This window comes from Phascolarctos cinereus, unplaced genomic scaffold, assembly GCF_003287225.1.
Source record: "Phascolarctos cinereus isolate Bilbo 61053 unplaced genomic scaffold, phaCin_HiC Scaffold_726;HRSCAF=1367, whole genome shotgun sequence".
Lineage (NCBI taxonomy): Eukaryota > Metazoa > Chordata > Mammalia > Diprotodontia > Phascolarctidae > Phascolarctos > Phascolarctos cinereus.
The window spans coordinates 311642962-311660171 of record NW_027556098.1 but is presented as its reverse complement, the minus strand read 5'-3'; the positions used below and the strand labels follow the sequence as shown (position 1 = coordinate 311660171).

Here is a 17210-nt window from a genome sequence, read left to right as displayed (position 1 = left end):
AGGATTAGTTGACAGCTAGCTGAGAGCAAGGATACAGGATAGGGGTGGGGAAGCATCAGGAGGAAGGAGAGGGTTGTGGAAAGGGGAGTGGGAGGGTGCCTGATGCGCCCACTTCCCAGTTCTGCAGAGGGCCAGGCCTGCTCTGGGGATACTCCCTCAGGGTTAGGCAGTGACCTCCCCTGGAGTGTTCATGGGATGCTGGAGACAGAGCAAGCATTTGTGTTTCGGTGCCTCACAAAAAGCGTCTCACATACATTATCTCATTTAAATGAAAGGAGTAAGTAGCCTCAGGTGGATGGGGCACAGCCTGGGGAGTCTGGCCCTGGCTCAGATCAACATCTGGATTTGAATCCAAAATGTGTGGTATGCAAATGTGGTAAATAATAATAATAATAATAATAATAATAATAATAATAAATAATTTACTCCTGAATAGCAGTTTTAAATTTGCAAATTAATAATTTCTCATCTTCCTGTATCTGGCACTTTTAAATTTGTGAAGTGCTTCCCTTATGACAAGCCTACAAAGCAGTGAAGTTCAACTGTCATCCTTATCTTAGGAAACTGAGCCTCAGAAAAGTAAAGTGACTTGCCCAGGGTCATTCAGCTAGTTAATGATGGCATCTGGATTCAAGCTCAAATTTTCTGATTCCAAATCCAACATTGTTTTCACTACACCTCATTTTACATCTGTCTGGTCCTCACAGTCACCTGGTGTGGTAGACAGGACAAGCATCATTATCTCCACTTTACAGATAAGGAAACTGAGGCAAAGAGGGACTGAGTGATTTGCCTAAAATCACAAACTAGTTAGCAGCAGAGCTAGGATTAGAAGCCAGGTCTTCTATGTCTCAGGCCCAGGCTCTTTCTGTTGCAAGGACCACAACAAAGATCAACCTTGCCTGTCCTTTTGCCAGGGCAGGGACATTGTGAGTCACTTGCCAACCTGCGTCTCCATTGACCTCTTTCCACTCTGCTGGGGTGGGGGAAAGGCCCAAGGGACCCACTCTGTGTTACGTGGTGATGCCAAGGCTGGTTTCCTCCTGCCCCTTCCCAGATGGGACACCCCGCATCATCTCCTCCTTCAGCGAGAAGGTGGTGAACCCCGGGGAGCAGTTCTCACTGATGTGCGCAGCTAAAGGCGCCCCACCTCCCACCGTCAACTGGGCCCTGGATGATGAGCCGATCCAGCGGGATGGCGGCCACCGCACCAACCAGTACACCATGTCAGACGGCACGACCATCAGCCACATGAATGTCACGGCCCCCCAGATCCGAGATGGGGGTGTCTACCGATGCGCTGCACGGAACTCAGTGGGCAGTGCTGAATACCAAGCGCGAATAAACGTAAGAGGTGCCTGTCTACATTTAAATATCAGAATAGGCTATTAATTTCCTTTGTCATCTTTATGGTCACCATTATCATTGTGGTTATTATTATTGATTATTATTGTTAATTATGCTTTTGATTTGGGTGGAGGATCTCACTCTCTCCCCACCCCCACTTTCTCTGTCTCTCTCACCCTCTCTCTCCCTCCTCTCTTTTGTCCACACTCTACCCTTATTCTACTATTCTTATTTGTGTGTGTAAGTGATGTAGTTTATTCCCCATCCTCTTCTACCTTAGTCCTCTCCCTCCCCCTGCCTCCTAACTCCTTAATCCTTCCTCTCTCTTCCTCTATGTAGTCATTCTGGGGCTTGGGCATGCCACAGATTCATGAACCATCTCGCCCTCCTTGTCCCTGCACGCAGAGCCTACAAGGACTAGGGAGGCAGAGTATCACTGGGGATCAGAGAGTTGAGCTGTGGGGTCAGAGACCTGATAAAGTTATCTCCCACATGACCTGTTTCCTCCTAACCCACTACCTTTTGGGAAGTGTGGTGTGACCAGAACACCAGGGTCGGGAAATCCCCCTAGTCAGGGCTTACATTCTGAACTACCAGTGGGAAGAGTTGAGACTAAGGTGAAAGACAAATCATAGAACTGTAAGCTAAGAAGGGATTAAAAGGGGTCTCTGACACCAGGTCTGGAAGGTGGGGTTGTAGTCGACTAGTTAGATCCCCAGCCCTTTCCTACATGGGTTTTATTTCTTTTCCACCATCTTCCTCATTCAGTCTTTACTGGCTAACTCCTCAAAGATATGGAGGCAGCAGCCCCTTTGTCATGAGACTGGGGAAAAAGTACTGGATCTGGAGCCAAAAGAAATGGGCTGAAATTACAACTCTAATAATTGATAGCCATATGACCTTAGACAAGTCACTTCTCCTGTCTTACCCTCAGTGTCCTTCTGAGTTAAGTGAGAAGGTTGGATTCCATCTCCAAGGGATCTGCCACATCAATGGTCTATTCTTCACCATATTGCCATCTTACCCAACCCTGAGCTGCACTTAGCCAATGGTTGTGGCCATGATTACCACAAGGCCACAACACCAAACATGTCTCTCCTTTGTTCAGTGGGGAGAAGGAAAGTAGAGCAGATCTTAATTGCCCACTTTCTTCTAGAAGACATGTATCTTTCTGTAGAATACTAAGAAGGAGGTACAGTAATGCAAGTCATTCTCAGTCATCCTCTAGCTGACTTTTCGCGGCCATCACCCAAAAGGAGAAGTTTCACAATCAAGGATGGTACCCTTGGGTCTTGGCCTCCTCCTACTGTCTCTTCCTCTCTGGTAGTGCCCTAGTTCCCCACCCAGTCCATTACAACCCCATATGTACTTTTCACTACAAAAAGGAATTTATAAATGTTAGGTAAAGATTGAAATTATGTTCTCTGTGTGTTACTGTGCACCAGAGTCTTTGAGCCTTAACTTGGGCACATGAGATTTGACATCACAAAATAGATTCCTCTGTCTCCTGGAGAGTATAATTTTCTGGTATTAAAAAATGTGTGGATCTCTCTTTTACCTCTTAAGTCACTTGCATCTTTCTTTTTTTGAGAGACTATAGTGCTCTAAGATTTGCAGCTGTGCCACACCACTGGCAGAATGTTTGTGTTTTTTAAAAAAGATGAAGTTTTGTGCCAAACTGGAGCTTAAGATTATCTGAAGCCCAGTGGCAGTTTCCCAAATTCCATCCAGCTTTCTCTCTTCGTCTTCAATTCTGAGTCCATCTCATTTTCCAGCTGCTGTGCCTATCCTAGGCAAAAATAATAATGGACTAACTCAGTGAAGAAGCCTTCCATCTGCATGCCATAGTTTGGAGAGTAAATATTTTTCATCCATTTAGCTGCTTACATGTGGATGGTTGTGACAACATTTTTTTAATCATCATGGATTATTCAAGTGAGTGATGATTATTTTTAGTAATTGTAGGTCTCACTGGGGAGGCTTGAAATGTCTTGGGACTTAATTCAATCATTAAAATATTATTTCATAAAGAAATATCTAGAACAGAGGTGTCAAACTCAGGGCCAGCAGACAGCCTAAAAAACTCCTGAGTGTAGCTAGAACCACATTAAAATGTAGCTGAGAAATGTTCCACAAAATAAATACAAATTACAATACAACATAGGTAATGTTAATTTGTGGTTTTCTAAGTCAATTTGCACTCCACAGAGATCAGTTCTATTTGAGTTTGACACCACTGATCTGGAGGACCTTCCTATCTGGGAATCTCTCTTCTGGATTCTTTGTAGGTCATCTTCCATGACAGTGTCAAACACCTTTAATAAGCATATTTATTTAATGCTTCCTTTAACATTAAAAATCAGTGTTGTACAAAATGGCTACAACATATTTCAATGATAATCAGTACATAAGGGATATTAGGAGGCAGTGTGGTACAGTAGAATGAGCACTTGCTCTAGAGTCACAGGTCATGTGTTCAAATCTCACCTCTTGTCTTTCCTTGTCTGTATGGCCTAGGGCAGGTCATTTAACCTCTTTAGGCCTCAGTTTCCTCATCTGTAAAATAAGATTAGATGTCTAGAGTTGGTGCATGACCAGAAAAGGAGGTGGACTAGTCACATAAGAGAGGGAAGGATAACAGGTGGATCGATGGAAAGAGTGCTAGCCACTGGTACCCAAAGAATGTCAAAAAACCTCAAGCAAGGCCTACAGCTTGTTGGCTAGAGAAGCTAAAGGAAAACACAAACAGGTATCTTGTAGGATGAGAAGGCATGGATGGGCAGTGAACTGCACCACTGGAAGGAATGCTCACATTAATGACATCTTAGGGCCATTGAATTATTGATACACAAGTACAAAAGCATGTTCATTTATAAAAAATAAAATAAAATAAATGTCCCTCATTATGTCTCCTCTGAACATTATGCCCTGGGCAGCCATGTGCTTTGCCGACCCCTAGTCCCAGCCTTGGCCATCAGTCCAGCTATCCACCTAGCATTTCCTCCACTGTAAGGGAAGTTCAGGGAGCCAACTATATATAATAGAGACAAATCACACATTAAGATCCAAATGATTCATTTCTCCTGGCTCAGGTTTATAACACAAAATAATCTTTTCCAGGTGCTACTGTCAGCCCTCCCATTTAAGTCTCAAGGTCTTGCCTCTTGGGATTAGAGTTATTCTTAGTACTTAATATTATTATTTTTTTAACGATAATATCTCATACTTAGGTGGTATTTTAAGGTTTATAACACAAAATAATCCCTTTCAGGTATTACTGTCATCACTCCCATTTACAAACATTTAACCTCATTAAGACCTTAGTTCTTAGGATTACAGTTATTCATGTTGTTATTAGTAAAAAATAATAATAGTTCATATTTATATAATTTTTAAGGTTTATTAAGTGCCTTGTGAAGTAGGTAGTACCACAAGTGGTATTATCCTCATTTTATAGAAGAGGAAACTGAAACTCAGAGACAGAGAGTTTCTTTCGAGCTGTATAATCCTATTACCTTCTCTGAATGTATGTCTCCTGACTTTTTCAGATTAGGCCATCCTCTTTCTGTCCTCCAATTCTGGGCTAAGCTACTACCTTTTCGCCCTCTCTTTTGGTCCCTGGAGATGGCCAAGGAGTCCTCTGGACTTCACGTCCTTTTTTTCCTAGTAGTTTCTTGGCTTTGGCCATAGGAATCCTGTTCTCTATTCTCTGCCCAGGTAATAGGCTCTGCAATAGCACTGGATACCTAGCTTCTTTGTTTCACATCACCAAATTCTGTGCTCTTTCTCCCTCCACATCCCTGCCTACACAGTTAATTTTGTTAAAAAAAAAATAACTTTTGAACATTTCTTACTCCACTCCCAGGCATCATCTCCCCACTGTAAAATGAGCTGGAGGAGGAAATGGTAGACCACTCCAGTATTCTTGCCAGGAAAGCCCCCAAAATGGGGTCACAGAGAATCAGGAATGACTGAAATGACTGAACAATGAAAAGTCTTTGAATGTTAGGGCTGGAAGAGACGTTTGAGGTCATCATATCAAAACTCTCCATTGTACAGAAGAGGAAACTGAATGGAATGACTTATCTAAGGTCATACAACTAGTTGTTGACAGAGCTGGGGTTTGAACCCAGGTCTCCTGAATCTGAATCCAGTGCTGTGGACACTCTGCAATGCTGTTTCTCACAATGTGCCAATTCAGGGATTCCCAGTCTGTGTTCATACATAAAAAGAAATCACCAACTACTAGGAAAGACCTAATTTTAATCTTTTCTCAAATATTTAAAGTACTTAAGACTTCACATTTACATTAAAACAGAACAATCTCATTGTCCACATAGAGGTGAATCCAGGGGGAAGGAGTGCATTTAGACATTTACCATCCCTCTGTTCCCCAGGCTAGCCAGAAGATTCTTATCTTATTAAAGGGTGGCTCCTAGGAAAGGGGTGGGACCCTTAAAATAAGCAACTGTAAGTTAAGAGGCTTCTTTGGGAGGTTAGAGAGGTGCCCCAACTCCAGCTTATCTCAACCACCTCAGGTCAGAGGTCTTCTTTTCTAACCCTCCTATCGCCAGACTTAACACTCCCGTCCCAAGGTTATCCTACCGACCTGCTAAGTGGCCTGAGCACAGAATTCCAGGGAGATCCCTAGGTCTCTGTGGCTGACTTTGCCCCTTGTTTTCCCTGTCCCAACCCCACTCAGGACCCCCAAGCATCCGGGCAATGAGGAACATCACAGCAGTGGCAGGTCGGGACACACTCATCAACTGCAGGGTCATTGGCTATCCCTACTACTCCATCAAGTGGTACAAGGACACCTTGCTGCTGCCTGACAACCACCGCCAGGTGGTGTTTGAGAATGGAACGCTCAAACTGATGGATGTCCAGAAGGGCATGGACGAAGGGGAATACCTCTGCAGCGTTCTGATCCAGCCTCAGCTGTCCATCAGCCAGAGTGTCCATGTTGCAGTGAAAGGTAAGGAGGACAATGAAAGACATCTTAAAGGGACATGTCAGATATGATTATGTCTTAGAGTTGGTTTCATATGTATCTTGTTCCCCTACTAGGGTGTAAGCTTCCTGAGGGCAGGGACTCTGTTTTATCTAATCTTTGTATCCTTCCTGGTAGTACCACTAAATCAGTCAGCCCTGATCAGTCAGTCAATAAGCATTTTTTAAGAGCAGAGCTCTGGGAATGCAAAGAAAGGTCCATGCCTTTGAGGAATTCATCGTCTAATGGGGGAGATAGCATGTAAAGAACTGGATATGTACAAAATCTATACAGAGTTGATTCAGGGTTCTGTACCATCTAGAAAAAGAGGTAACTCTAGTAAGTCATAGAGTTAGGAGAGAAGAGTTAGAACCTCTCTGTTTCTCCCTTATTAAGCTGTGGAGGGTGAGAGTCCTAAGGACCTAAGACAGGTCCTCCCAGGAGCTGGCTCCTAACCCTTGGCCAAGCCCCAAACACATCATATCTGGTACTGCAGTGAGTACTCTAATAAAGAATTGCTGTCATGCCACTGGACCCAGATGGCTCTGGAGGAGAAAGGGAGGCTGGTGGCCCTGCACAGCCCTCACTCACTCAAATCAAAGTCAATTGCAAGTCATGTCATCATCTCCCTGATGTCATGGTCCTCTTCGAGAATGAAGGACAGCTAGAGCAATATGACAACACGTCATGCCTCTTAGTGTTGTGGAGGTGACTCTGGGTTCTTGAAAGCTAGGCAGGTGGAGTATAATCCCTGGTCAGTCCTACCAGAGATTAAAAGTACAGGCTTGGTAATGAACTGCATACATATTGTCTAGGGACCCACTTAAGAGCTTTTGGCTTATCACCTGGATGGTGGCAAAATGAAGATGGAGCTACAGCTAATCTCAAGGACCATATATTTTAGGTTATAGAGGTTTCAATTGACATTGGTAAATAGCTAGCATTTATATAGCGTTTTAAGGTTTGCAAGGTGAATTATAAACATTATCTCATTTAATCCTCACAACAACCCACAATCCTGGGAGGAAGGTGCTATTATGATCCACATTTTAGAGATGGGAAAACTGAGGCAGACAGAGGTTAAGTGACTTATCCAGGGACACACAGCTAATGTGTCTGAGATTAGATTTGAACTCAGGGCTTCCTGACTCCAGGCCCAGCACTCTATCTACTATGCTACTTAGGTGCCTAGAATCATCACACAAATGAAATCCCAGATGCTCATTGTATTGAGTACTGTCCATAAAAACTACATAGGCCTAATTCCTGATTTGAGGGCATTTTACAGACCCACACTCTGGAAAGCTCTGTGCATTCACAGGTGACTGAAGAAAAGCCTCCAATCAGTATACGTGTGGAGAGTTAGTCATTTATGACATCTACTGGGACCTGGACCCTCATCATTTACAAGCAGTTTTAAGGTGGATAAAAACTCTAATGAGGGGCAGCTAGGTGGCACAGTGGATAGAGCAGCAGCCCTGGATTCAGGAGGACCTGAGTTCAAATGTGGCCTCAGACACATAACATGTACTAGCTGTGTGACCTGGGCAAATCACTTAACCCCAATTGCCTAGCCAAAAAAAAATTCTAATGAACACAATTTAGGGTAAAAAGAGAGAATGGATATCTGTGGAACCTTCAGGCACAGGAATAGGTAGAACCTACAGATAGCATGAATTCCAAAGGTTCTAAATGACAGGTAACATTGAAAATGTCATGATTTCATTCACAAAATAGTGATTGAGTATCTATGATTAATTTAAGAAGTATGCATTGCATAACTGCTACCTGCCTTGTAATATGTTAGGCACTGCAGGGCAACACAGACATAGAACAAGACAAGTCTTTGCCCTTAAAGACCTTATAGTCCAGTGGATGAAATGAACATATGGAAAGTTGAATAATTCTGCATGACTAAGTACAAGAGGAGCCCAATGACTGTTAGAATGCTATAGGAGTCCAGAGAAGTGGAGATCTCTGTGGTTTGGGAAAGCTGGAGAAAGCTTCACAGAGGAGGTAAAACTTGAGATGAGCCTTGAATGATGGATATTTGAATAGAGGAAGAGGATGTTGAGGAAGCCCAAGAAGAGTGTGAGCAAAGACACTGAGGTGGGAAAGTGGATGGTATATTTGGAAGATTGATTAATCAATTGATTCTTGATTAATTAGAAGATGGTAGATAAGTGAGCCATTCTTCCTGGAATGGAAGGCTCTTGTTGGGCATCAGCGAGAGATGAAACTGGAAAGGTAGGTTAGGTCCAAATTGTGGAGGGTCTTAAATTTCTGGCTAAGAAGTTTGAACAGTATCAGTTTAGGTAATGGGGAGCCATTGAAGGTTTCTGAGCAGAGAAGTAAATTTATAAAAATTATCCTTTAAGGAAGATTAATCTAGTAACTGTGTATAGAAAAGACTGGAGCAGAAGACCATTTAGGCAGAGAAACCATTTAGGAAGCTATTATTTAGTCCATATATTAGATGATAAGGGCCTGGTCTAGGGTGGTAGAAATGAGAAAGGAAAGAAAGGGGTGAATTCACAAGACTTTGTGTTTCAATAGCAGGGTTAGAAGTGGAGAGAGAAGGAGGCGGCATCATAGATGGAGTGTGGGGAATGAGAAGAATGATTCCATTGATGGAAATAAGGAAGTCAAGAGAAAGAAAGTTTTGAGGGGAAGGTTTGAAGGAGGAAAAGTGAATTCTGTTGTGGACAGATAAATGTTTATTGGATTAAAATGGCAAATTGAGTTTAAGGTGATGGTAGGACAGGGAGCTGAAGATGACAAGCCAGAGGTCCAATAATGGATGTATAGATGATTATGGATAGCCATCACAAAATAATGTCCCCACATATGATAAGCACTGTGTAGGGCGAGGGTGGGGAACCTGCGGCCTCGAGGCCACATGTGGCCCTCTAGGTTCTCAAGTGCGGCCCTTTGACTGAATCCAAACTTCACAGATTCAGTCAAAGGGCCACATTTGAAAACCTAGAGGGCCACATGTGGCCCTGAGGCCTCAGTTCCCCACCCCTGGCTTGTGAACATGATGGTGGCCAGAAGGAATGGAAAATATGAGACCCAGAGAAGTTAAGTGACTTGTCTAAGGTCACACAGCAAGTTAGGCTTCTGTCACCATCATCTAAGATAGGGTGGTGAGAGAGACTGGGGACACAGGATTCTAAAAAGTCATAGACAGAGTGGGGAGGTCATCTTATGACCTTCAACCAATCACTTCACTTTAGTGGGCCTCAGTTTCCTCATCTGCAAAGTGTGGGGGTTGGATCAGATGACTTTTATGATCCCTCCAGCTCTAAATCTGTGACTCTCCGAAAGTTCTGGGGGTGCTTGTCCCATCTCTGCTCCTGTCACGCCTTCCCCCAGACCCTGGAAGAGGTCCAGCGTGTGCTGCCAGCGTGAGCCACTTACCCAAACCACAATCATTGTGCACCAAGGAGATTTGCAGCAGCCACGGCAAATTAGCTCAGTTGCAGCTGAATTAGAGCAAAGCCCCATCTCTCCCTCTCAGCTGTCACTGGGCCGCCTGGATCCATTTCCTGTTACAAGCAGCAGAGCAAGAGTTTACAGTGTAAACATCACATATTAAAACATCTAACCTTTGCTTGTCTTGCCCGCACCCGGCGTTTGGCCATGTTTGTTGGCTTTTAAAAAAAAATTACAGTGTTCAGTCTGTGGAGCACAGTGAACATCCTGCAAGCTGCTCCTGCCTATCAATTATTCAGCCCCATTCAGGGAGCCATCGGTCCTAATGAATTGAATCTGATGCATTCCATCTCAGTGACTTGCTGGAGCTCTTTGGATTGCACTGAAAAACAGCATCTTCTCAGCCGATGTCATTTGAGGGGTGTGTGTGTGTGTGTGTGTGTGTGTGTGTGTGTGTGTGTGTGTATATCCCCACCTCAAGGGGTTGTGAAAATTCATTAGGAGAAATACAGCCTCAGAAGGAAGGAGTTTACCAGAGCCTGGGTTGGGGGGGGGGAACCCCCCGAGAGCCCTGTGACATAGTTCTTTCTTGGAATCCAAAGCATTTCCTCCCCCAATCCACCACCACCAACAACCCCCTGACCCTGTTCCCTGACACCTCTAGCCACCAACCTCTCCTTACTCTGATTAGCATTCAGCTTTGCAGAAAAACCCATCATAGCTAATTAGGGATGATGTAGCTTGATTAGCTGATGCCCTTCTTCAGGGGCTACCCAAGGATGTGCCGGTTGGCACAGAAAGGGGACACTAACAAGGTGTCCAAGTCCACAGGCACCCAAGACAGGGCTGGTTTTCATGTCCCCCAACACTACCTCCCCAGCCTGTGATGACAGGATGACAGTAGCCCGGCCTGGCTGGGGTGGGGAGGGAATCTGACGGCTCCTCAAATACCTTTTGTTTTCCTCCCTCAGAGCCCCACCCCCAACCCCCTTCATGTGCCAGCTTTCCTGGCAGCTATTAGAAATGGTTGCAGGTGGTGCTGAATCGAAAATTCCCTGGGCAAGCTGATTATGGCCCAGAGAGATGGAGGGAGGAGGGAAAGCCGTGGAGGATGTTGGCACAGGGCTTCCCTGGGCCTTTGGCACAAGTGTAAACTGGCTGGCAGGAGAAATTCAGGCTTTGCTGGAAGGGGGAGTGCTTATATCGCTGGACATCAGGCAAGGTCCCTGGCAGGATGTTAAGATTCAGGCACATAAATCCAACATGGACAAGATGTCTTTGGGGCCCCCTTTAGCTGCAAAATAACGTAGCATAAAAGCAGCTCTGGGCATGCATGCTAAATCTTTAATTAAATGAGAAGGTGCAGCTGACTCTCTGGGCTCCTGGGTGCTGAATGTGAGGGAACATTTCCATCATCATATTAGTACCACTTAGGAACTCCAGAGCTGAAAACAGAGAAGCAGGGCGTCTTTCTTCTGGCTCGCACCAGGACATTTGGGCTTCTGTGCTCTGGTTTTGAACTAGGAGCAAACAGTCCTTTTTAAAGGCACAGGGGAGCTGTGGGTGTGTAGAATGAATTAATACAAACATACTCTACAACCCTTCTTTGCAGGTTGCTCAAAACAGGTGCACCTACTGCCCAGGAAGCCCCTGGTATGCTTCCTCTCTTTACCCAACCCTAGCCCAAATGAAGAACATGAGAGGATGTCCGGGGGTGAATGCGAGATTCTTGACCAAGTTGGTTTGACCCAAAACTTAAATTCCCACTACTTGTTAGGAAGTAAGGTTCTAGTATCTACACTATTGAAGCCCTCCCAAAAACACCTTGATTATTATGAAAGATGACACCATCTTCCAGAAGAGAATGAACCAAGCACATCTTAATTTATGAAAAGGAAAGAAATTGGGTGGAGGGATTATCAAAGCTGGTAGCAGGAATTTTCTTTTCCCAATAGAAGAAGCCAGGAGAATGATCTAGATATGCCCTTCTTTTTAAAGATATAGGGCAATAAATATTAGAGTTGGGCCAGAATAGTAATAATGACACCTTCTTGTCACCATTTCCCAGCTACCAATTATAAAGGTACCGTCATCTCTGACACAGGCAAATCTAAAATAACAGGGAAAGGCTCAGAGAGTATTGTCATGACTGTCACTGACCATATGACAGAGTCATCATTTCTCCACTCTTTAGCACATTCTGTGCCTGAGACCTCAAGCAGTTTACAGGACTACAGCACAGCACAATTCACAAAAGTCTCCCCAAAGACATAAACAGTACAGGAAAAGAAATACAGACACACAGAGCCATACTGCTATGGTAGAAAGAGGTCTCACAAAAAAATTTTAAAAATTAAAAAAAGAATGAGGTCTCCCCTGGCCATCTGGCTTTTTCTCCGTCCAAAACACAGCTCTACTACCATACTACATATAATAGGCCAACATAACACTGCCCCCAAAGGACTAGTTCTCCCTGTTCTTACCTACTGCCTACAATCATCCTCAGAAAAGAAGAGAAGCTTGTGCTCTCATTAGGGCCATTGGCAATAATAGCTCCTGTCTTCCTGCCCCACAGACCAACTACCTTACTTATCTCTGTGATTGTAATAACACCTCCATTTGTATAACCCTTTATAATTTTCAAGACACTTTCACATTTGGTGTCTCATTTGATCCCCACAACACCCCAGTAAAGGGATGAAGGGTATGGTATCCCCATTCTGCAGATGAGGAAATAGAGAATCAGAAAATTTAAATGGCTTGCCCAAAGTCACACAGCAAGGTGGTGATGAAGCAGGGACTCGAATCCGCATCTCCTGATTCCTAGTCTACAACTTTACACCACTTCCAGTCCAGTCTCTCACACCATTCATACTTTGCTAATGACTACAATAAATCTCCTGGTCTAAAAGAGTGACATTGAGAGGTGCCATAAAGGCTTTATTGGCCCCAGCCAGTGGTCAACACATCATTCACAAGTGCCTTGCCTTTCCCAGCAAGTGACAATAAAGGCTTTATGGTAGACCATGATCTGGGTTACCATATCTGCTTGTCGTGTCTGCCATTATTCCCCTTTAAATTTTCCTCTTCCCCCTCTACCTCTGCCTCTGCCATGAATGAATCTGTGAAGGAATGAAAAAACAATTTATTAAGCCCTCACTGTGCACTGTGTATGCTAAGCCCTGAGCATACAAATTTAACCCAGCAAAACAGTCGCTGCTCTCAAGAAGCTTACACTCTAATTGGGAAAGTCAAAAGGAATGGTAATTAGAATCACAACTGCTCTCTTCAAAGCTTGCTTCCTGTGAAAAGATGACCCTTTTTCTTGGGTAGGCAAGCTAGAAGTTAGAAGCTCAATGCTATCCACACAGTGACATTCTCAAGGCTGCCTTGTTGAGGGGAATACTGTAGCTTAGGCAGTAGCCATCAAACACTAAAACACATGAGAAACTGATGATCTTCGTTGTTAAATATATGAATTGTCTCTGTTGCTGAGGGGTCAGGATGGACTCTGAATACAGAATTCTACAGTTGTTGCATTTTTTTTTTGTTTTTGCCAGCCCTCCAGAAGTTGTCTCCTCCCCTTCCCCATGCAGATTTAGAAGGGTCCCCAAAAGGTCACCTAGACTAACTTGCTTCCCACCCCAGGATTTCGGGAAGGTGAATGTCTGAAGTACCCAGAATGGACAGTTACTTGTTATCTCTTCTTAAGCAGCAGCCAAACCACACTAATCCTATTCCTAATGGTCACTAATCCTATTCCTAATGACCTACAAAGAAGGAGAAACCATAGGCTTTTCCCTAGTAGACCCAACAGACTTGTGCTTTCCTTCCTCTCCTCCTATGTCATCTACCTGTAATTCTTTCCCTTCTGTCCTGCCTATTGAAAATGTGCCCATTCTTCAAGGCCCAGATTAAATGCGACCTTCCCCATGAAACCTTCCCTGATCAGCCCCAGACACACCTAATCTGTCCTTCCTCTAAACTTATAGCAATGATTACATTCTGACTCATACTGTCATTGTTTATGTATATCAATCAATCAACTAGCATTTATTAAATCCCTACTATGTATTCCAGCCACTGTGGCAGGTTCCAGGGAGACATAGAAAAAGAATAAGCAGTCTCTGCCCCAAGAGGGCATATATTTTGCAAGGGGACACATGTACACATCAAAAATAAATACATACACATACATACATACATATAAAAAATATAAGTTATAGTGCACGTTCTGCAGCTACTCTCCCAACCCTCATTTGTGCTGACAGGTTGGGTCCCAGGAGGGTGGCTGTTACAGCTCCCCTGAGGGCCCAGTGATAACTCTGAGGACTTGGAGTGGTTTTCTGATGCTGTACCTCATGAGCCCCTACTTATGGATGGGCTTCCCTTCCCATGATTATCAGTTGATATCATTTAGTGAGCAAGACTTAATTAGCTTTTTAAAAATTTTTTAATTTTCTAACATTCATTTTTTTTTAATTTTGAGTTCCAAATTATCTCCCTCCCTGAAGCCCCTTCACCACCCATTGAGAAGGCAATCTATATAATACCCATTATATATATATATGAGGTCATGCAAAACATATTTCCATATTAAGAGTATCGCAAGAAAAATAAAGTGAAAAAAGGTTAATTAGCTTTTATTAAGAATTATTTCCTGAAGTGGTAGTATGAGAATAGTTGGTATAAAACATTCTCCCAAATTGTGTGACACACTCTCTCCCAGTACATACAGATTCCAGGCAAGACCAAGTTTCCTCCATCAATCTGAACACATTTCTGGTGTAAAGTCACTCTAGTTCAGGGGTGGGAAACCTATGGCCTCGAGGCCACATGTGGCCTTCCAGGTCCTCAAGTGCGGCCCTTTGACTGAATCCAAACAAAACAGTTCTATAAAGTTTGGATTTGGTCAAAGGGCCACACTTGAGGACCTAGAGGGCCACATGTGGCCTTGAGGCCGCAGGCTCCCCACTCTCTCGTAGTTGATCTAATGGCTTTCAAAGATACCTAAATTAAGAAACTCCCTACACACACACACACACACACACACACACACATACACACACACACACACACAGAGTTTTTCAAAAGCCCATGATTGATTCATTCAACAGAGAAGTGTTCTCACCTGGTATAGGTATCAGGATTTAGCATCTTGACATTTCCTCTAAACTCCTATTCCTATGAGGTTTTTTTTTTACATCAAAGGAGAAGGAATGAGGAGGAGAGAAGGTCAGGAGGGGCCTCATTCAGGGAGTGGTGTTTGAGCTGATCCTTGAAGGAAACTAGGGATTCTAATAACAACACTAATAATAGTTGCCATTTATCTAGTGCTTTAAGGTTTGCAAAGCACTTTCTGTATGTTATCTCATTTAATCCTCACAAAGTCTTCCATGGTGAATGCTATTATTGTCTCCATTTTACATATGAGGAAACTGAGGCTGACAGAGATTAAGTGAATTGTCACTGTGTGACTAAGGTCACACAGCAGACAGGTATCTGAAAGATGATTTGAACTCAGATCTTCCTGATTGCCAAGTTCGGTACTCTGTGTGTTGTGCCGCCTAAGTATCATGGTGTAGAGACGATTCTAAGATGCAGAGAAGCAAGGAGGGAGGGTATTTGTACATTGAGGAGAGATGGGAAATGGGATGTCATATGTGAAGAACGGTAAAAAACTCAGTTTGATTCATCTGTAGGTGGTGTAAAGGGGAATAATGTATTAGTCTGGAAAGGTAGGTTGGAAGTCAAGTTGTGAAAGATTTCAGTTGCTAAAGAAGATTTTCTATTTTATCTTGGAGCTAATAGGAACCACTAGAGCCCTTGAAGGCAGGAGCTTTGTCTTAGGAATCTTTCTATTCCCTCCCTCGTTTCTACCCAATTAACTATAACAGTGCCTTTAATCCTGACTGTTCTAATTAAGTAAATAAACAAAAGATCTTTTCAGACTTGTTCCAAAATCCCAAACCCTTATGATTCGAAAGGTCTTCCTCATGTTTGATCATCTTCCCTGCTTCAATTTCAACCCATTTCTACTTGCTCCTACCCAGTAGAGGTGTAGAAATCTGGTCAGTAGCCTTCAAAGTCTTTACAACTTCTTTTGCCAAGCTGAATCACCCCAATTCCTGTCTTTCCTCACATGTAAGATCACTTTCAAAGCTCTCTTTTTGCTTGGATCTGAGCATTCTAATCTTGGATCATCAGTACAAGACTAAATCAAGGTCTCACTCCTGTACAGCACAGAGGAACAATCTTCCAGCTCACTAATACTAGGGCATTAGGGCACTCTCCTCTTGGAAGCCTTCTATCCCACCACTAGCCCTGGAGCCTCTGAACCATGTCAGCAACTTCCAGGTTCCATTGAGGGAAAAAGCTGTCATCTCATGGCTTCAATCCTAAGAGTCATTCCTTCTCTCCAGGCCTAGAACTCTCTCCCATCTTCCCCATCTCCTATCCCACCATCCTCATGCAAGAGATTTCTCTCTGTAAGGATCTATCAAGACATCCTGAAAGTCAGTCCAAACAAGAGAGTGCAGGCAGAGCTGACCTCCTGTCCACTAGCCCCTCCACCATATTCCCAAGACCTCCACTGATGGTACAGACAGGTCACCATGTTAGTGACATTTTCCCCTACGTCTATCAACACCTCCAGATGAAATCAAGGGCCTGCCTTCTCCTATCCTTCCTCCTCCAAGGGTCTCATCCTCATGCCTTTGAGGTGGCTATTAAGGTAAGAAACAGTCAAGGAAGCTTCACTCAGCTAAATGAGCCAGGATGGGCCAGGAAAGGCTGTTGGACTATAGACAGCCTTATAATTTAATTACTAGACTACAGAAAGGAGTTCTCTTCTATCTATTAAGTGTTTGCCCTTGTTAAGCTCCTCTCTCTTCTCCTCCCACCCCCTACTTGCTGAAGAAGCTGTGGCCTAATTGAGTTATCCTAAAGATAATGGCTACTTCTCTATCTAGACCTTGGAAAAGAAACATCCATCTAAGAGTCCCTCAGGCTCCATCCAGTCCCTCCATCCCCCCTTCACGCACACACACATGCACACAGGTTAAGATTTGGGCACACAGGGGAGATTTCCTGAAGGGAGGACTTAAGTGGCAGTGGAAGGCATGCTAGAAGATCAGTTGATGCCATGCATGGCCATATAAACCAACCAGGGCAGATAACAACCACAGATCTACTACTCATTCTGTCCAGGAAAGGGATTGCAACCTTCCTGTCTCCTTGTCCAATCTTACCCAAAGGGAAACCATAAAGTAAAAGGATATGTACTTCCTTCAGAGTCCCCTCTGTGGGGCCTCTCTGTCTGGGGCCACTGTCTAGAAGCAGGTAGTTGGGAGCTGGATGTGAAATCAGGGAAACCCAAGTTCAAATCTAGCCTTAAGCTACTTATTCGCTACGCGATCCTGAGTGAGTCACTTAACCT

The 17210-nt window shown here is 43.8% G+C and overlaps 1 protein-coding gene across 1 annotated transcript in view; it reads left to right on the top strand.

Annotated features, from left to right (window-relative positions):
* Nucleotides 1–17210, top strand: part of DSCAML1 (DS cell adhesion molecule like 1) — a 519489-nt gene that overhangs the window by 399282 nt on the left and 102997 nt on the right. The window contains 2 exon segments of the mRNA XM_020989670.2: nucleotides 1058–1354; nucleotides 6050–6322. Coding sequence (XP_020845329.2) covers nucleotides 1058–1354; nucleotides 6050–6322 — 570 coding nt within the window.